The sequence below is a fragment of the Panulirus ornatus genome, chromosome 14 (assembly GCF_036320965.1).
Source record: "Panulirus ornatus isolate Po-2019 chromosome 14, ASM3632096v1, whole genome shotgun sequence".
NCBI classification, from domain to species: domain Eukaryota; kingdom Metazoa; phylum Arthropoda; class Malacostraca; order Decapoda; family Palinuridae; genus Panulirus; species Panulirus ornatus.
Genome location: NC_092237.1, coordinates 11,363,576 through 11,385,139, shown reverse-complemented (window position 1 = coordinate 11,385,139; position 21,564 = coordinate 11,363,576). Strand labels below are relative to the sequence as shown.

Below are 21,564 nucleotides of genomic sequence, written 5' to 3'. Positions count from 1 at the left end.
TTCCGAGATAATGTTCTCGACTTCCACACATTCTTCAAGGCTCCCAGAATTTTCGCCCCCTCCCCCACCCTATGATCCACTTCCGCTTCCATGGTTCCATCCGCTGCCAGATCCACTCCCAGATATCTAAAACACTTCACTTCCTCCAGTTTTTCTCCATTCAAACTCACCTCCCAATTGACTTGACCCTCAACCCTACTGTACCTAATAACCTTGCTCTTATTGACATTTACTCTTAACTTTCTTCTTCCACACATTTTACCAAACTCAGTCACCAGCTTCTGCAGTTTCTTACCTGAATCAGCCACCAGCGCTGTATCATCAGCGAACAACAACTGACTCACTTCCCAAGCTCTCTCATCCCCAACAGACTTCATACTTGCCCCTCTTTCCAAAACTCTTGCATTTACCTCCCTAACAACCCCATCCATAAACAAATATATATATATATATATATATATATATATATATATATATATATATATATATATATATATATATATATATTTATCCCTGGGGATAGGGGAGAAAGAATACTTCCCACGTATTCCCTGCGTGTCGTAGAAGGCGACTAAAAGGGAAGGGAGTGGCTGGAAATCCTCCCCTCTCGTTTTTTTTTAATTTTCCAAAAGAAGGAACAGAGAAGGGGGCCAGTTGAGGATATTCCCTCAAAGGCCCAGTCCTCTGTTCTTAACGCTACCTCGCTATCGCGGGAAATGGCGAATAGTATGAAAAAAAAAAATATATATATATATATATATATATATATATATATATATATATATATATATACTATGAACTGTCCAGTAGTTTGTAATTCCACCTGATAATTGACTCTTCACAAATTTTTACATAATGAGAGGGCATGGGCCTTCTTGAGATTTTCACACAAACTGACTGATGTATGGAAAAAACATGTAGGCTGTAGCATCTATTAAAAGTGCATGGGATAAAAGCCTAAGAATTAATGGCCATATGTTTTGTCTCATGACATAGGCAGGCATTTCAAGAGATGTTATCATATACATCCCTTCTGCTATGAATAGAAAACACAGTGCTTGGATATATATGCACCCTCCATAGTGAATGGGTTATATTAAATTTGGTAATCTTTTTTTATATAATTTAGATGAAATACCTGCTATATAGTATATTTTTTGAGTTACATTTAATTGGGCATTTCTTTGAATATAGTTCATTAGTTTCTGATCAGTATCGTAATAAAGTTTGTTTCCTAGGATGCAAACCCTGAGGTAAAAGAAAAGTTTTCTTAAAAAATGTAGTTGTTCTGAGAGATGCCTATGTCATAAACCTATTATTATCTTCTAACTTAGTAAAGACAGAATGAAAAAATATTAAAGCTTTGAGAAACATTTTCTACTCTGGTACTAACACTTTCATGATTTTGGGTAGGTTTGTCTACTATTCAACACTGGCATTTTATGCAGTCTTCCTCGTCTTCCTCACTGGTTATGTCCTCACAGCAAGGTGAGTTTAGTTATAAAATGATCACTTGATTTTGATTTCTTTTAATTCTATGAGATAACTATACGACAGTTTGTCTAAGAACTATGTTTATTAGCAAGCAGATGTTTCTGCTACCCCGCCTCATAGGAAACAGCATCGTTTCCCCATGCTTCAGCGAGGTAGCGCCAGGAAAAACGAAAATGGCCGCATTCGTTCACACTCAGTCTCTAGCTGTCTTATGTTATTTCATGCTATTAGATGTTGGTTTCAAGAAATATTGATTACACACATAACCTATATTATCCTTGGGGAATAGGAGAGAAAGAATACTTCCCACATATTCCTTGCATGTTATAAAAGGCAACTAAAAGGGATGGGAGTGGGGAGCTGGAAATCCTCCCCTCCAGTTTTTATTTTTCCAAAAGAATGAACAGAGATAGGGGCCAAGTGGGGATTTTCTCTCCAAGGCTCATTCCCCTGTTCTTGACACTACCTCGCTAACACAGGATTTGGCGAATAAGCATTGAAGAAAATATTCTATATTATCTTGGAGATAGGGGAGAAAGAATTGTTCCCATGTATTCCTTGCATGTCATAGAAGGCAACTAAAAGGGGATGGGAGTTGGGACTGGAAATCCTCCCCTCGAGTTTTTACTTTTATAGAAGAACAGAAAAGGGGGCCAAATGAGGATTTTCCCTCTAAAGCTCAGTAATCTGTTCGTGATCCTTCCTCACTAATTTGGGAAATAATGAATATGTATGAAAAAACTATATGGATTTGCCTTGATAGGAAGAAAAAAGAAAAACTGAAAGAAAAGGTCCAGTTACATTTTCATTATTTAGTAGAGAATGCACACTTCATGCAGGTGGAAGTTAATCCTGCTGCCAAAAGCTGTAGTTGTGGCAGATGTGTGTTGAACAGATTTTAGATTGACATTCAACTTATTTTGAAAAGCAAAGTTGTCAGAAGTTAACTGAGTAATTTTCTTCCATTTTACCGCTTCCATGCTCCCTGCTACTAATAGGAGGTAATGTAGGACAGTGCTCTGGGCCAAGGTTGTGGCTTTGGTATTTCCTGGCTCTTCTTAAATTCCCAGCTTATATGTGGGTCCACATTTTATCCATAGCCCTTACTGGCAATTAGCAACACAGCTTAAAGAAATATCATATATCACCTTCAATAAATTATCAAGGTGTAATTGCTTCATCATGGCATATGCAGCAACTATTCTAGACAGCTTTATAGTAAGAGACGATTTTTGGTGAAATTTGATATAAGGTTATTTTCATTAAATTGTGTAGATAATGTTTTCTCTTTGTAATTGATACATAAATTCAGGTTGTACCTCTTTGGTCCACCAACTCCTGTGGTCCAGCATGTTTTAAATCTGCTGCCATTAGTTTGTGGATCTGCCACCCAGGCGGCACTGATAGAAGTGCTAAGGCACCAAAACCTGTTTACATTGCCTCTGAGCTAATTAAGTCTTGTTGATTTCTTATATTCAGTTTTTTGCTGAAAATGAAAGCCAGAAAAGTTTAAAGTTTTGGAAATTTTTGAAAGGTGCTAGGAGCACAGAATTAGACAGTGCACTTTTAAAGTAGTTTAAGCTCCCATTTAATGAAAGTGTAAGCATTTCTGGGGAGATGCTTATTGAGCAGGCCAAAGTTTTTCATAGAGAACTAAGCTAGACTATGACTGAATATTCGCAAGGATGGTTTCACAAGTTTAAGTGGAGACATGGAATTTCAGTACATAGTGTGTGTGGTGAAAAGCAAAGTGCTGATACAGAAGCTTGTAGTGTGAGATTGTATTAAACGAATCTGTGAAAACTCTAATTCTCTATTAAACAACTAACAGCAGTGTGTACAGGGCAAGAAAGAATGTATGAGCCAGCTGCCTGGCTGTGACTGACACAGCACGGGCTGGCTGCCTTGATGATAACAATAAAACAACAATAATAACAAGTTGACCAAAGCCAACTACCAACCTATAGTAGTTCGTTACATTGATTATTGGTCACAAAGCTGTGACAAAGTTTATGGATGAATTTGCACAGTTAGTGGCAGCGGAAAACTCAGCCCCAGAACAAGTGTATAATGGTGACGAATGCGCCCTGTATTGGCATTGTATGCCACAAAAAACCTTGCCCAAGATATTGCAGAGTCTCCATCTGGAGGTACTTCTTATGTAGTCTGATGTTATAGAAACCTTGTTTGGAAGCATTAGTGGTTGTATTATTTCCTGTTTTAAGCTTTGTTCTACCTTTGATAACACAGCAATATTAATGTGGAATGAGCTGGCAAGACTAGGGGTCGGGCAAATATGTTCATAGGGGGTTAACTTGGTGGTCAATTTCTGTTTTCTGGTATTTTCTGTGGTCTGGCAATGGCCAGGTTCCAGTGTTGCTGGATTAAAAGAGGTTCAACCTGTACATAGGTAAGGTATATTAGATACGAAAAATATGCATATGTAAAAGAAATAGGGAAATAGGTAAATTATGCATATGGGATGTGTGAAATCACACCCGGTATAAAACTATATAGTATGTGATGTATTTAGGTGTACTGGGACTGCTAAAGACCTTATCCGCCCTCATATATTTTCCAAGGGATACACAGCTAAGGTTTATTTTAGTTACAAGCATGTGATATATCTAGGGTGAAATCATTGTACATTTGGTTACTAAGGTTAGTGCTTCTAAGGGTGTGAGCATTGGCACCCTGCCTCAATGTGCCTCAGGCTATTTGCTCTTACCTCTATAAGGAGGAGAAAGCCCAAATTCTCTTCTGGAATCGAGAAAATGTGGGCACATATGATATTTCTAGTCTCGCTGGGCACTCTGAACACATAGTCATGTGGCTGCTTTCCGCAACACCTCATCAATACCTTCAATCATTCTGGAGATGAAGATCCTGTGGAACCAAAATATGGGCCTAGAATGCTGCAGGAACCTTGATAATTCCATATCCAGATGTCTACAGATGGTAATCAAGGCCAAATGGGAGATTACAAAGTAATAACATGTAAGTGTGACAGCCTTTGAAAATGTATGTTGAAGCGAATAAGGTTTTCAAGACATCAAATGTAGAATTATATTACACCTGGGGAAAATATCCTAATCATCATATACTTGAATAGACAGTGAGGATCTGTGCTACTTGCCAGAGCCCTCTCCTATCCAATCAACACCCTCATGCACAATACAGAGGAAAGTATACTACTTTTCTGGTTATGTTTTTTTTCAGTGTTGTATGATAAATGTAGATATATGCTATAAGGGGAGGAAAAAAAATAAATTTTTTTGAATGTGCATGGGACACAGCTTTACCTGAATACTGCAGTGATAGGTTGAAGAGGTTACACAAGACCCATGCTGTTTGTATTGAAGTACACATTAAATAGTGTATGGAGCTGGAGAACTGAAGACTTTTCACAGTCCAAAAGCATGAAGCTGATGACTTTTTGTAGTCTTGCAAGCAGTCTCGTAAAGGAATCCACCATTTGGCCATACTCTGAATAACATGAAAAATTGAGCTCTAGAACCTTTAGAAATGCTCTGCTCTGCTTGTACTATGCTTCTGTTTATATGCCATTTGTTTGTTTTAATTACCAAATAGAAAATGCTTCTATAGCCCAAATATTCATTCTAACACAAATAAGACTTTCCAACACACATATTAAAACTGATGATAAAGCAAAAGAATATATAAAGATATCAGAAATTTGACTAATGCATACTTGGAATAATGCAAAAGAATATTTACAGATATCAGAAAGTATTCAGATGCATACTAAGAATGATACAAAAGGATGTTAAAAGGTATTGGAAATTAGATATATACTCTTATTACATTAAACGTAAACTTCAGAAATCTAATAATTACATATCAGTTTGTTGAACATAAACATGAGAAATCTAATAATTACATAGTTATCAGTTTGTTTAATTTCAGATGTTTGTCTTGCATATGTTGATAAGATTGTAATATAAAAGATTGTAATATCATAATGATAAGACATTTTATGTGTGCATTTATTAGAAACTGGATCTCGATCGAAGGAGAAATGAACAACACCGAAGGGAATGCTCTCATGGTGCAGGCAGCAAAGGAACAATCATCATGTGAGGTAATTTTCATTATACTCTTTATACATTTACATATTTTCATGTATGTTTTTTGATGTATTTGAAAATGTATTTGTCTTTATTCATTTGTTAGTTTTTATAATGGTACCCAAATGCTACATGACCAGTGACAGATATACAGTACTACATCATGCAGTGCACTTACTGACTTACTCAAAACACAATGTCTGCATCCCCACATACATCACCTAACAGATGTGAAACCAACCTGTACTCTATTATTACTTTGAATGATAAACACTCCCATTCACAGCATGACATACATTCCCTTTCTATATCACAACATGAACAGAAAGTCTGTAAACAAATTTATGTCCTCTCCTTAACTCAGAACTACTTCATTTACCTGGTCACTGACTGTTTCAAAACCAAACAAAACAAAACTTCAAACTACACAAAACAGAACATTTAGAATAATCACCAACTGCTTAGCAAACACTGACTTTCAAAACCTGTGTAACAAGAAAATTATTTATTCATTGCAGTCTAATCCACTTCAACTAACACCTTCAAATAAACAGAAAATCACATCCTAGCCTCTTCTTTCAGCCATGTGTATGTAAGACACTAAAAGAAGGAATTGGACCATTACAAAATGAACGTGACACACTAACTACTGACAACAAGGAAATGGCTACCATACTAAATTATTCTTTTACCTTTGTATTCATAGTTTAAGAAATGTCTTGAATACCACATCCAATGAAAATATTTCAAGGATCTGATGAAGAGTTGAGGGTTAGAGAGATAAAGAGCTCTGAAGTACTTAAATTCTGACAAATCCAACAGTCCCGATAACTCAGCTTCAAGATTTTTAAAGGTCAGGAGACAGCAGATAAACCCCATATCAAAAATATTCAGCAAATTTCTATCAGATAGTCAGGTGCCAACTCACGGGAAACGAGCAAATGTTACTCCTATGTATATGAAAAAGGAGACAAAAAGTGTGCCTTGAACTACTGCCCATTTAGCCTTATGTCAGTGTTAGGTAAAGCAATGGAAAAAATAAAACTAGATAAAATTGTCACATTTCTAGATCACAAAAATATATCAGACAACCAACATGGTTTCTGCAGTGGAAGATCCTGCCTGACAAATTTGCTGGAATTCTTTAATGCTATTTATCAGAATTGGGATGAAAAAGTACTTTCTGATGCAGTGTATCTAGATTTCCAAAAGGCTTTCCAAAAAAAGTACCTCTCAAGAGACTTTTGCATAAATTCAAATCACATGGAATTAGGCAAGAAATCTGTACAGGGTTCAGAGACTGGCTTACCAGAAAAAAGCAGCATTTAGTATCAAATAGTGAAACCTAAGATTGGCTAGACATAACAAGTGGTGTGCCATAGGGGTTGATCCTTGGCCCCATTCTTTTCATGATATACATTAATGACCTTGAATTCACTCTCATATCTAAGATCTCCAGATTTGCCTATGATACTAAACTAGAAGGTAGAGCTGTAAACAAGGAGGACTGCAAAACTCACTAGCAGAGTGGTCAGACAGATGGCAAATGAAGTTCAATGTGGACAGGTGTAAAGTTATGCACTTTTGAGATAAGAATATGTGTTATGACTACAAACTATTCAGAAACTCTCTAACTAAAGTAAATGAAGAAAAGGCCCTTTAGCAACATTCTGAAGTACCCTCAACAATGTCAAGCAGCATGTAAAAAAGGCAACCAAATGTTAGGTTTCATAGCCAGGATCATAGGTTACATAACACCAGAAACAATTCTCACACTTCACACCTTGAATATGTAGTCCAGTTTTGGTCCCCAAACTATAAAAAAGATGAGGAAAAATTAGAGCAAGTATAAAGATGCACGACAAATTGATCCCATCCCTTAGAAATCTGGCATACAAAAAGAGGCTAAAATGATCAGATCTCTTCTTCCTTAAAAAAACATAGACTTTTCAACAACTCAGTCCAAGTTCTCACAATTCTGAACCAGTTCAATGATGTAAGTTGTGAACATCTTTTTAAAGTACAAGAAAATGTGGTTACGAGGACAAATAGAATAAAACTCAAAGTTAAAAGATGTAATACAGACGTGGGAAGAAAGCTTCTTTTCCTGTAGGTGTGCTGAGCACTGGAATAAGTTACTGTCAGATGTGGTGAATCCTAAGACTATAAATACCTTCAAAAGTCATTTAGACAAAGGTTTTATAAATTCAGATATACTCTGAGAAATCACCAGACATAAACTGTATAAACAACGGTAGTAACTGGGACAGAAGAGGGCTAATGTGCAGCAGCAGGGAGTCGTTGATAGCTTAGAAAACTACTGTGTTAATTACATATTCTTGTCAAGTTAAACTCGCTTCTTTTTTAACCAGACAGTCCAGTTAGGGACAATCAGGCCTCCTGGTGTCTGTCTCTCTCATGTAAACTCATGTAAACCCCAACAAAAACCATTATTAACAACAAATTCATACCATAACGATTTGACCAACCTTAAGCAACCCCCATCCCAATCTTAACCTCTATTCCATAAGACATCCACCCTCCTGAAATTGTATTTCGTGGACAAGCATAATTCATATTTGTTTTCATCTGCACCCTGGACACCACCAATGTCTTCAGCATTACATTTACTGATCCAAGATGTCACAGGTCCCTTCATGCCCAAGTTACAACTTCCACATATATGATGAACATCTCAGCTGCCCTGCATTCTCCCTAGCAAGCTAGACAGACACACACCACCATACTTCTTCACTTTTGATCATGGACAGTGGACAAGGCTGACATCCTGAGTCCTACAGGTGTCCCATTAAAGGGGTCCTGGGGTAGAAAAAGAAAGTAAGTATACAACAAACCATATCTTATGGTTAAATACATTAAAGTATTAGGGTTTTAGGGCCTCGGGGCTGAGATAGTTCTCGCCTTCTTTGAGGTTGGTCATTTTCAAGGCCTCTAAACCATCATCCCTGGGCAATTAAAGGAAAGTTGGATCTTCTCATTTTCAAGGCCCCCAGGCTATTGTGTCCTGAGATGATTTAAGGATACTCAGGGCTACATGTATAATGAGAGATTATGAGTTCTGAGAATTATCCTTAACACATGAAAAGATGTCAGTGGATGTAGCATGAAACTGACATCCTTGATATCCCTGGCTATTTGAATGCTGTAAATCCCAAAAAGCCAACCAACCAAACATCAAATCTTATTTTCAGGGCCCTTCTGAACTATTGGGACCTGGGGTAATTTAACCATTTGGCTGCAGAATCGTTTTCTAGGTGCATTCCTGAGGAGTGTGAACTCCTGAAAAATTATAACAATAGTAATTAGTTTTTTTACTACTTTTATCTATCAATGTAAGACCATAAAGTTTCCTTATTGGTAATGATTTTATTAAAAGAAACCTGATAGCTGGATGAAATAAATGAAGAAAAATTAATAGAAAGTATTTTTGGTGTGATGTCAGCAGAATGGCATAAACTTCTTCAAAGAAAATTAGAAGTGAGAGATTTAAAGGGATGCAAAGCAACCCATGTTGGCATCCCATGAGCATTTATAAAAAAATGATTATGCTTGTATATCATTGTCATATATCTTTATATATGCATCATGAAAGGTAACAAATACTCATGAAGTGAATGAACTGTAAAGGGGCAAAATGATATAGCATTAGATTTAAATGGATGTTAAGCAGCTCCATATTGCCTGTTTATGAGCACTTAACAAGAACAGTATTTATTATTAATGTACGAGACTTTGAGTGCTTAGGTCCTGAACATGCAGGAGAGTAAAATGTATGCACAGAATTGAGTGCAGAAAAGCTTACTGGTATACAGGGGTGACATGTTCTCACTGAACTGAACCAGGGTATATAAAGCAGCTGGAGGAAACCACAGGAAGGTCTCTGGGGCCTGTTTGTGAATAGGGGGCTGTGCTTTCAGTGCATTACACATGGCAGCTTGAGGATGAATATGAGCAAATGAGGCCTGTTCTTCATCTCTTCCTGACGCTGTCTAACTAACACAGGAATCAGCAAGCAAATATGAATAAATAATATCTTTATTTTGCATTATGAGGCATAACACAGTGTAATGTGGCATTATGATTTACATGACTTAATTATTATAAAAACAAGGAAAACAAGAATGAACACTAAAAGAACTGCTGTGCAGTGGCATAGACAGCATCAGCTGGTGATTGAGTCATTTTACATTAGGGGAACTGTGAAATAAGTAAACTGGTTACTGGAAAATATTAAGATGGCATTTAAGTATATAGATGAGGAAATATTTAGTCAGAAGTTGGATTGTACCTCTCAGGCCTGGCCTTCACACCTAAACAAATACAAAATATGATTGAGAAGGCTCAGAGAAGAGCAACCATTAAAGTACCAGAATTAAGAAAGATTACCTACAATGAACAGTTTAAAGGCTGTGCAACTTCCACCTTAGAGGAGAGAAAGAAAGGGATGACCTGATAGCAGCATTTAAGCTCCTAATGCAGTTGAATGATGTTGACAGTAAAGAGTTTTTCACGAGGTTCAGTATTAGAGTTAACAGAGGCCAACACAAGCTGGGAAAGAGGATGATGAAGAAGGTTGTAAATAGATACCATGTAGATGGAAGGTGGTGGATGGTTGGAATGGTCTAAGCAAAGAGACTGTGAATTCTGGCAATGTACAAAAATTCACAAGTCTTCTTGATGGTACAAAACATACAAGATACAGGGGTCTTACAACTGTAAAACTATAAAGTATGAATAGGGAATCTTAAATGATTAATTACCTTTTTCCCTTCCTAATCACATACATGCCATACTCTCCCAGTAAAAGCTCCTCACTCCATTTGATAACCTTCCATTTAAGCCATATTCATAGTGTCTTTGAAAAGGCTATTTTATCAACCCTATCACATGCTTTAGCCAATCCTGTAATTGCCACATACATTACTTTGTTTCTCCAAATTTTTCTTTGACAAATTTTCTTTTAAGCAACACCTGGTCCTCGCATCCTCTACCTCATTATTTACATTTCTCCTCTTCAGATAGATGTTCTGTGCATTACAACATCCTCTCCTGTTCATCATTTTCCCATATATTTTGCTAGGTATTCTCAGTCTCTGTAATTTGAGCATTTACTTTTGTCCTCCATGCCTTTTATAACAACCCTATGCATGCATTCTGTAGTCCTCAGACACCCTTGTCTTGGGTCACACAAAGGTCAGATATCCTGAATAACTGGTAACATCGCCACTCTATCTTTTGTGGAAACTCATCTCTTACTCCACCACTTATGCAACTTTGCCTTATGCAAGGCTTGTGCTACCTACTTACATTTTCTTATTTTTCTCTACAGGATATTGAAGATAAATTGAACCTGACAGGTGACGTATTCGTGGTAGCAGGAAAGTGGGTGATTATTGTAATGGCAGTCATCAACATCATGCGGGAAATGTTCCAGTTCTACCAAGTAAGAGACATGGTTTGATTTTACCTAACCAGAAAAATATTCAGCTGATCAGGATATTTGATGAACCATGTTTTTAGTATCTACACTTAGAAGAAGAGCCTAGATGTTTAGGCACTTGAAATTGTTAAGAAGGGCAGGCAAACAGGCAAGACAAACACACAAAGTAGGTAAAAATTAGGTGACATAAAACCAAAAAAGGTGTTGATTATTTTACTTATAAAAGTAATTATACATAATGTTACAACACTGCTAGTGAAATGAATGATAGGTAACCAATTAGCTAATTTTTATTAAATTTCTCAACTGAAAAGTTGCTGCTTCTCAGAGAGAATTAAGTAACTTAAGCAAAAAAAAAATTGTATTTACAGATTGCACTGCAGTATAACAATTTTGTGATCAGCTTGTTAAGCAGTGCTACCTCATCTGTAATAAACAACACATTGTTACCATACTCTTTAACTAAATAGCACTCACTTCAGATAATGTCAGTGCAATGATTACAGCAATGTTTGAAAGAGAAATGACTGACTTGTATGGTACAGTCTAGGCCACAGAGGACAGCACTGTCCAGGGATATATTGGCACATACTATACCTGTCATATACACATATACAATATCCATCAGAGCAGAGCTGTAGGAAATGCTCCCTTTTAACATTAAGTAATCTACTTTGTTGAATGAAACAAGCAGAATATTTCCTTTTCTTTAAGGACAGTCAAATTAAAAAAAATCTTAGGCTTTTATCTTTATAGCAGAATGATATGGAAGTGGAAATAGGCATATGAAGACAAAATAGGCAATTTTATCTTAAAATTCCAAAATTATGCATTTATGGCATTTTGCTTGACATCTGGACTCTACTTACAATCATCTCGCTGAGATCAAACAAAGACTTTTTGTGGCATCTGTTGTTGCCACTGCTGTGAGGATGAGCATTACTTTGATACACAGTGTGAACAAGGCTATTTACTTGGAAAATATGGATTAGTATAGTTATTTTCTTACAACATTAGTATCCCAATCCTGTTTATGAGACATATTACATTGTTGAATTGCAAAAACCTGCACAATTTTTTGGAAAAAAATATATTGAAATGATGGTATAAAGAGCTTAAATAGTGTTACTGTAGGGAAAGAACTAAAAACAGTTTACTGGTAAAGCAAGTTAACTGATAGGTTTTATAAAATGATATTTTGAGTGATCTTAGTAAATGTCTCATGTAAGTAATTCTGTAACAAGGCTCAGTAAGACATGAACCAAGAAAGACATCTTTTTTGTACAATGCAGAAACAGTGCCATAATGTTTTGATTTATTGCTACATAAGTCTTGATTTCTGTTCACATACACAGGATTTTGCAACGGAATTTGTAGTGTATATGAATCCCATTAATCAAATAACTTTCTTCTGCTTTAATCTGTAGATTTTAGATTGAAGGTGGTGTACATTACAAACAGAAACCCTGGTAAAAGTGAAGTTGTAATTGGAAACTTTAAAATATCAAATCATCTCAGGACTGTAGTAAATTTGTTAGGAAGTAGTAACCTTGACAAATAGGCTTTAATTGAATCTAAGTAATTACATAAATAGTAACTATGTTTATTATTACAGGGATGTTGTAATAGTCTTCTGGTAAAGTACATCTTATTGAGTTATCATCACGCTCACTCACATTAGCTTTTGCATTGTTACTATGTATTATATGTCACACCAATTTTTTCACAGTAAGGCTTTTATTCATGACATGCACTCAAGTCTTTCAACAGGATAAATAATTTTGGTCATGCTCTCAATTGTTTTGAACACTCCAAATGAATATTTAAACCCTTACATTAACAAAATGTCTCAGTTGGAGTATTGTTAATATGATCAGAAAAGTAAATGAAATTTAAAGTGAGTCACTGGTTGGTTATACATAATGCTGTGATTAAGTGATCTGAGTTAATGTTGTGAATAAAGACACAGAATGTTAGTTCACAAAAGATCCAAGCACTCTGTTATCGGTATGCTTTTGTAGGGATGGCTTGAAAGTAAGCCTTGGATAATTTCTTTTTTCACCTGTATAATTACATGTTAATAATCACCTGTATCTGTATATTAGTATCATCTGGTATCTAAATGTATCACAGTTATGTACACAAGGAATATGCACATGATATAAAACTTCACATACTTTTCAGGTTTATTTTATCAGGGAAGACCATGTTTTTGTTCAGGATACTTAGATTGATTTGTTCTCTTCAATTTTTGTACATTATTCAAATTTTTTTTTTATATCATACTAAATATAAGATAATTCTGTAAAAATTAAAATGCATTTCTAAAGATATTAGTAATGAATCATATTTTCCGCTAGTAGCAGTAGCACAAAAGTGTTGTCCAGTCACCTTTTGCACATGTGTTTCTTCAGTAAATTTTTCGTTGCACCTTTATAACCAGAATAACCCAGTAAGTTGTAATTATTATAATAATGATAATTTGATTCTTTGTGATCCAATATACAGGTTTTTTCTCGATTTCATTACACTGTACTTTCCTGTGATCAAAGCAAGGATTCCTGTGTAGAAATTGTTTAATTGTTTTGCTAATGATATCTTTACATCCTTAGTTGTTAAGAGGACTTTTCAAGATTCAGATGCAGTTGCATCAGATCAAATTTTGATTGGCTTGAGTTTTACAATAAATAAAGAGTATGCTTACTACTGTAGGCAGTAGTAAGGAATTGTAAAAAGAAGTCTAGGAATGGATATAATCATTTTTGAAAGATCGTATGGTGTATGAGAATACGCGATAGACCATCAAGCTACAACACTTTAAAGGTGTGCAAGATAAAGTCATCAGTTGTAGAAAATAATTTTCTAGCATGAGAGAGAAAGGCTTGGTTGAGGTGAAAATGCCATTTCTACCTTGAAAAGTGAATCATTCATTCTTGGTTTATCTTTCATTTGACTCATTAACATTTTCTCAACCATTTTCTTGTATTTATTCAAAATATTTTTCTCTGTACTTAATAAAACCTCCTTTTTTTATTAGTTCATCCCATCATAACTCTTAATTGCATTAATTGTCTATTTGTATTCCATTGCCATAAATATCCATTGTCCCAACCATATATTTCTTTTCATTGGCAGTCTTGTTTTCCTTGTCCACAGTCTACACATTTAGTTTCAAGTGAAATGTCTGTCCATTATTCACTTCATTTTACATTTGCTCTTTATGCTTTGACGAGAGTTTTCAATTTCTTCAGTAAGCAATGCTCAGAGTTTGTTTCTAACTTTGATATATTAGATGCTGTGTATGTCTTCTGTTCTATATGCTTAATTGCTTTTTGAATCCATATTATCTTCATAGAATTGTTTGCATTTGATTTTTAACTTACTACAGTGTTCATAACATTTCATCAGTTTAGTAATTTCATTAACTTTACTGGAAACTCTTAATGCATCAGTAATTTTTTTTTTTATACTAACAAGTTCATCTTGAGTCATCTATTTCCAAGACAACATAAATCTTTTTGATTTGATTACAGTCTTAATTTTTTTTTTTTTTGCCGCTGTCTCCCGCGTTTGCGAGGTAGCGCAAGGAAACAGACGAAAGAAATGGCCCGACCCACCCCCATACACATGTATATACATACGTCCACACACGCAAAAATACATACCTACACAGCTTTCCATGGTTTACCCCAGACGCTTCACATGCCCTGATTCAATCCACTGACAGCACGTCAACCCCGGTATACCACATCGATCCAATTCACTCTATTCCTTGCCCTTCTTTCACCCTCCTGCATGTTCAGGCCCCGATCACACAAAATCTTTTTCACTCCATCTTTCCACCTCCAATTTGGTCTCCTACTTCTCCTCGTTCCCTCCACCTCCGACACATATATCCTCTTGGTCAATCTTTCCTCACTCATTCTCTCCATGTGCCCAAACCATTTCAAAACACCCTCTTCTGCTCTCTCAACCACGCTCTTTTTATTTCCACACATCTCTCTTACCCTTACATTACTTACTCGATCAAACCACCTCACACCACACATTGTCCTCAAACATCTCATTTCCAGCACATCCATCCTCCTGCGCACAACTCTATCCATAGCCCACGCCTCGCAACCATACAACATTGTTGGAACCACTATTCCTTCAAACATACCCATTTTTGCTTTCCGAGATAATGTTCTCAACTTCCACACATTCTTCAAGGCTCCCAGAATTTTCGCCCCCTCCCCCACCCTATGATTCACTTCCGCTTCCATGGTTCCATCCGCTGACAGATCCACTCCCAGGTATCTAAAACACTTTACTTCCTCCAGTTTTTCTCCATTCAAACTTACCTTACAGTCTTAATACTAACAGAAATTCCATCTTGACTGTTAACAGAAGCAATGGATAGATGTATCGAGAGAATTTATTAGGGTCATAGATGTTACATATTTGAATATTAAAAGATTGACTGGGGATGAGATGCAGTGGAAGCATTTTACTTGGTTTGTAAAGTGAAAAAGTCATTTGTGCTTGTATAAGTGTAAAAGTCCACATTGAACATGGGACTGTACATGTGATCCCCTCCTATGAAGTTTTAGTACTCTTTCTGCAAATAATCAAGTTTTGTATAACTGAAGGGCTTTACTCCCTACTTCAGCTGAACTCATCTCATACGTGTGATATCTTTCTTTAAATTAAACCAATTCTTTTCACTGGCTTGACAATTTTCTTTATTCCCTCAGGTACCACCAACTTCACATCAGCATTTTCACCATTTGTGTCATTTTGCTATTTAATCTCTGGTATAACACTGGTTCATTTTAAGTGTTTTAGCTTTGTGAAGGATATAGAGAAAGTTTACTGGTTTACTTCTACAATGGAAAATCATATCATTTCATCAGTAAATTTTTTGCTAAAGACCTTTTTTTTTACTGTCAAGGTGTCATTAGTTTTTATTGTTAACTCTTGATGTTTTATAGAGTATTAATCAGTTTTATTGTCCTTGGTTTAGGCTCGTCTCAATTATATAGGCTTGGAAAATCTGATGGAATGGTGCTGCTATATTACTGCTGTGCTGCTTGTATGGGATTTCAATGACTGCCCTATTAGACAGGTAAGCCATTAGAAAACCAATTTAATTTCTGTCAACAGCTTTGGAAACAAATTTATGAAGTTTAGCTGAGATGCTAGAACTAGCTTTAGTTCACTTAATTAAGCATATCTGTGGAAAGTCGTTTTGAAAGAAAAACTGAGTCTGTCAGGGGATACAGATAAGATGATCAGATTTAGATAGGGTGAAGCCATTTAGTAAAGAATTACTAGCAAGAACTGGAAAAAAATGTGACTGTTGAAACTAAAAACTTAATGGTATAGTGAACAAATCAAAATGTGGAGGTTAGTTGAGAAATTAAACAGTCATCCTTAGTGATAAAAACTATCCTAATCTCCTAAAGTTATGCAACCTGTGTTAGTTTGTAAACCATATAGGAGTGATATTGACATAATTAAGTCAGCAGGAAACTAGCTGAAATTAAAGATGTTTGTTATTGTTATTTAATTTTTTTCATACATGATCGCTATTTCCTGTGTTTGTGAGGTAGCACCAGGAACAGACAAAGAAAGACCTCATTCACTTGCATCCATTCTCAAGCTGTCATGTGTAATGCACTGAAACCATAACTCCCTATCCACTTCCAAGCTCCCCAGGCCTTTCCATGGTTTCCACTGGCCATGTCATTATTATTATTATCATTATTAAGTTATTAGGTTCAGCAGGGTTGAGGGACAAGTTAGTTGGGACGTAAGTCTGAAAGGATAAAAATCGGAGGAAGTGAAGTGTTATAGATATCTGGGAGTGGACTTGGCAGGAAATGGAACTATGGAAGTGGAAGTGAGTCTTAGAGGGTTGGGGAGAGGGCAAAGGTTCTGGGAGCAATGAAGAATGTGTGGAAAGAGAGAATGTTATCTCGGAGAGCAAAAATGGGTATGTTGAAGGACTAGTAGTTCCAACAATATTATATGGATGTGAGGTATGGGCTATAGACAGGGTTGTGCGGAGGAGGATGGATATGTTGTAAATGAAATGTTTGAGGACAACATATGGTGTAAGGTGGTTTGATCAAGTAAGTAATGAAAGGGTGAGAGAGATGTGAGGTAATAAAAGGAGTTTCATTGAGAGAGCTGAAGAGTGTGTTGAAATGGTTTGGACATATAGAGAGAATGAGTAAGGAAAGGTCGACAAAGAGGATATATATGTCAGAGGTGAAGGAAACAAGGAGAAGCAGGAGACCAAATTGGAGTAGGAAGGATGGATTGAAAAAGATTTTAAGCAGTTGGGGCTTAAACATACAGGAGGGCGAGAGGCATGCAATGAATAGAGTGATTTGGAACGATGTAGTATACTGGGGTCAATGTGCTGTCAATGGACTGAACCAGGGCATGTGAAATGTCTGGGGTAAACCATGGAAGGGTCTGTGGGACTTGGAAGTGGATAGGGAGTTGTGGTTTTGGTGCATTACACATCACAGCTAGAGACTGAGTATTAACGAATGTGGCCTTTTTTTCTTTTTGTCTGTTTTCCCAGAGCTACTTTGCCAATGCAGGGGATGGCAATGATGTGTACTATTTTCATTGATTAACGAATATACAGCCTCACCAAAGATGACTTTTCTGTTTCAGTGTAACCTCAAGCAGGCATAGTATGGTAACACCAGGTAAATTAGTTAATTTGATATTGATTTAAAATGTGTTTATTAAGAAAATGAGTTTGAGTAAGTTTCTATAGAAGATAGATATAAAAGCTTGGAAGGAACTTGGTTGCAGACACTATGTATATGAGCTACTAAAGTAGTCTTATTTCTACTAACAGTACAGTCCTTAATCTAAATGTATATCCTCCTTTAGGAGTCGTTCATATTTTCATAAGCAAAGGTTACATCTAGCATTGTTATTCAGCTGTAATTAGATAGTTTGAATTATTGTGTGGCATCATTTAGGACAGGTATTTAGAGAGATATACATCTACCATATATTTAAAAGTTTCAAAATGAATTAATTAGATACATTATATGCTGTGAGAAAATTATTAATTGCTGTAAAGAAAAAAGAAATGTCTGATTACTCCCAGAAAGGTGGTTCTGCTGTAGGTATCATTTACATGTGATGTTAGATATCATATACCTACCCAAATATTCTATTCACTTTTGGACATTGGCCTCGGGTAGGCAGGAATACATACAAACACTTGGATGGTTGTCAGATTTGTATCACCTTATAGGTAGGCACATTGATGGATGATTAAAATAGCTGTCATAAGCTCATGACAATAGGTTAGGGTAGTTCACATAAGTTGGTGAAAATAGGTGTGGTTATCTAATATTATCTGATAGACGCTAATAAAAGTATCTGATGTCAGACATGAATGAATAACTGCGATGCTGTCCTGTATGTTTTGTAGTAGTGAGAGTGGTTAAGTATGGCTAATATGAGTTCATGAGCATGACTTAGTTAGAGATGCTAATCTAAATGCTATGAGTAATAGAATGTAGTTGAGAAGTGTAACATGACTATAAAAAGCAATGAAAACCAGTTGGGCTATTGTAAGATCTTGAGCATAAGAATGGTTTGATGAATTAAGCTTCTGAAATCAGTAATGAGCAACAGGGAGAGTAAATTTTGAATATTTACTGAAAGCAATGAAGGCAAGACACAGTTATCATTAAAAAAGAAAAATCAAAATGGCAAATGATATCTGAGGTAAGGAAATGTTCTTATAAAATTATTTCTTTCTTTTAAGGGGAAGGAAAGGTTTGTGCTAAGAACACACTGACAGCATTATATACTGCATGTCTTTAAGTATATGTACTTTTTTGATTGCATGTCTTTTAAATTGATATTTTTTGTTTTTATATGTTAAGTGTTCTCTTTGTTCATGTGTTAGGATTGGCAGTGGCAAGTTGGAGCAGCGTCCATCTTTCTGGCATGGATGAATCTACTACTCTTCATCCGCAAGCTTCCTTTTCTGGGGATCTACGTTGTCATGTTTACAGACATCTTTGCCACTTTCATCAAGTTCTTCACAGTGTTTTTGCTCTTTATTGTTGCATTTGCTCTCAGCTTCTACATGGTAAGTTGTAATATTGATTTTTTATCTTGAGAAGAAATGGCTTTTTAACAAGGTAATGAGAGAACCCTGCACCTTATGGAATAATGATAAGGCAGTACTCCAGTATTATCATACAGTTTGCCCACCATTTTTCCCTCACAGGTGAATGTTTGACTCTGGCTGAGAGGACATTCATCTGCCCTCTTGTGAAATGTTTCTTTTTTAGCAGTTGTGTTTTGTACATTTCGGTAATAAGAAGACCAAGCCTGGATTGTTGTCTTCTTTAATGGCCCCTTTCTTGAAATGTTTTCCCTTATAGTGGTTCACACTTTGAACCACACTCTTATCTTGCCCTCCGCTGTAAGTACCATAGCCATACTTAATGATCCTTCACATGGGCTATTGATTATTCTGATGGTTCTTACATGGACCATTTCCTATTTAAGCAGTTCTATCTGTGAATGTTCCTTTACCCAGCAATTCACAACATCTTGCAGTCCATCCTCGTACCACTGCTCTACTTAAGGGTTATTGGACTGTTCACTCTCAACATTTTCATTTGCAACCAATCTATTTCTCCGTTAGTTTTTACACATTCAGACTTGAGGGAATGAAGTACTTTAGTGAGTTCATTTTCTATTGTGGTATTCTCATTTTGTGTGTGGTCATGTTTCCGTACCACATCTCTCATACACCCCTTCATTTCTTTCTTCATTTCATCTAATCACATCACATGCTATTCTTAAATTGCTCATTTCCACAGCCTGGAATCTTGACTTCGTAACTCATTCTTTGTCCATGTTTTGGCTGCAAAGGTTAAGGTTAGGGTCTCTGTGTGGTGTGAGGTGGTTTGATCGAGTAAGTAATGAAAGGGTAGAGCGATGTGTGGTAATAAAAAGAGTGTGGTTGAGAGAGCAGAAGAGGGTGTTTTGAAATGGTTTGGTCACATGGAGAGGGACTCAGTGAGGAAAGATTGACAAAGAGGATATATTTGTCAGAGGTGGAGGGAACGAGGAGAAGTGGGAGACCAAATTGGAGGTGGAAAGATGGAGTGAAAAAGATTTTGAGCTATCGGGGCCTGAACATGCAGGAGGGTAAAAGGCGTGCAAGGAATAGAGTGAATTGGAATGATGTTGTATACCGGGGTCGACGTACTGTCAATGGATTGACTAGGGCATGTGAAGCGTATGGGGTAAACCATGGAAAGTTTTGTGGAGCCTGGATGTGGAAAGGGAGCTGTGGTTTCGGTGCATTATACGACAGCTAGAGACTGAGTGTGAATGAATGTGGCCTTTGTTGTCTTTTCCTAGCACTACCTCGCGTGCATGCGGGGGGAGGGGGTTGTCATTTCATGTGTGGAGGGGTGGCGACGGGAATGAATAAAGGCAGCAAGTATGAATTATGTACATGTGTGTATATGTATATGTCTGTGTATATATATATATGTATATGTTGAAATGTATAGGTATGTATATGTGCGTGTGTGGACGTGTATGTATATACATGTGTATGTGGATAGGTTAGGCTATTCTTTTGTCTGTTTCCTTGTGCTACCTCGCTAACGCAGGAGACAGCGACAAAGTATAATGATGATAAAGAAAATATATTCAATGATACTCTCTCACCCCAACTCTCTTTTGCCCTCTTTTTCACCTCTTGCACCTTTCTCTTGACCTCCTGCCTCTTCCTTTTATACATCTCCCACTCATTTGCACTATTTCCCTGCAAAAATTGTCCGAATGCCTCTCTCTTCTCTTTCACTGATGATCTTACTTCTTCATCCCACCACTCTTTACCCTTTCTAATCTGCCCACCTCCCATGCTTCTCATGTCACAATCATCTTTTGCGCAAGCCATCACTGCTTCCCTAAATACATCCCATTCCTCCCCCACTCCCCTTACATCACTTGCTCTCACCTTTTTCCATTCTGCACTCACTCTTTCCTGGTACTTCCTCACACAAGTCTCCCTCCCAAGCTCACTTACTCTCACCACTCTCTTCACCCCAACATTCTCTCATCTTTTCTGAAAACCTCTACAAATCTTCACCTTCACCTCCACAAGATAATGATCAGACATCCCTCCAGTTGCACCTCTCAGCACATTAACATCCAAAAGTCTCTCTTTCACACGCCTATCAATAAACACGTAATCCAATAACGCTCTCTGTCCATCTCTCCTACTTACATACGTATACTAAAGTATATCTCTCTTTTTAAACCAGTTATTCCCAATCACCAGTCCTTTTTCAGCACACAAATCTACAAGCTCTTCAAAATTTCCATTTACAACACTAAACGCCCCATGTACACCAATTATTCCCTCAACTGCCACATTACTCACCTTTGCATTCAAATCACCCATCACTATAACCAGGTATTGTGCATCAAAACTGCTAACACACTCAGCTGCTCCAAAAACAC

General features: G+C 36.6%; 1 protein-coding gene across 2 annotated transcripts in view; it reads left to right on the top strand.

The window, feature by feature from the left end:
* LOC139753316 (uncharacterized) overlaps nucleotides 1-21,564 on the top strand; it is a 126,091-nt gene that overhangs the window by 75,869 nt on the left and 28,658 nt on the right. For both annotated transcript variants that reach the window (XM_071669631.1, XM_071669629.1), the window contains exons 17-21: nucleotides 1,414-1,488; nucleotides 5,509-5,596; nucleotides 10,933-11,046; nucleotides 16,049-16,150; nucleotides 18,977-19,162. In XM_071669631.1, the coding sequence (XP_071525732.1) occupies nucleotides 1,414-1,488; nucleotides 5,509-5,596; nucleotides 10,933-11,046; nucleotides 16,049-16,150; nucleotides 18,977-19,162 (565 nt within the window). The remainder of the gene's footprint in view (nucleotides 1-1,413; nucleotides 1,489-5,508; nucleotides 5,597-10,932; nucleotides 11,047-16,048; nucleotides 16,151-18,976; nucleotides 19,163-21,564) is intronic.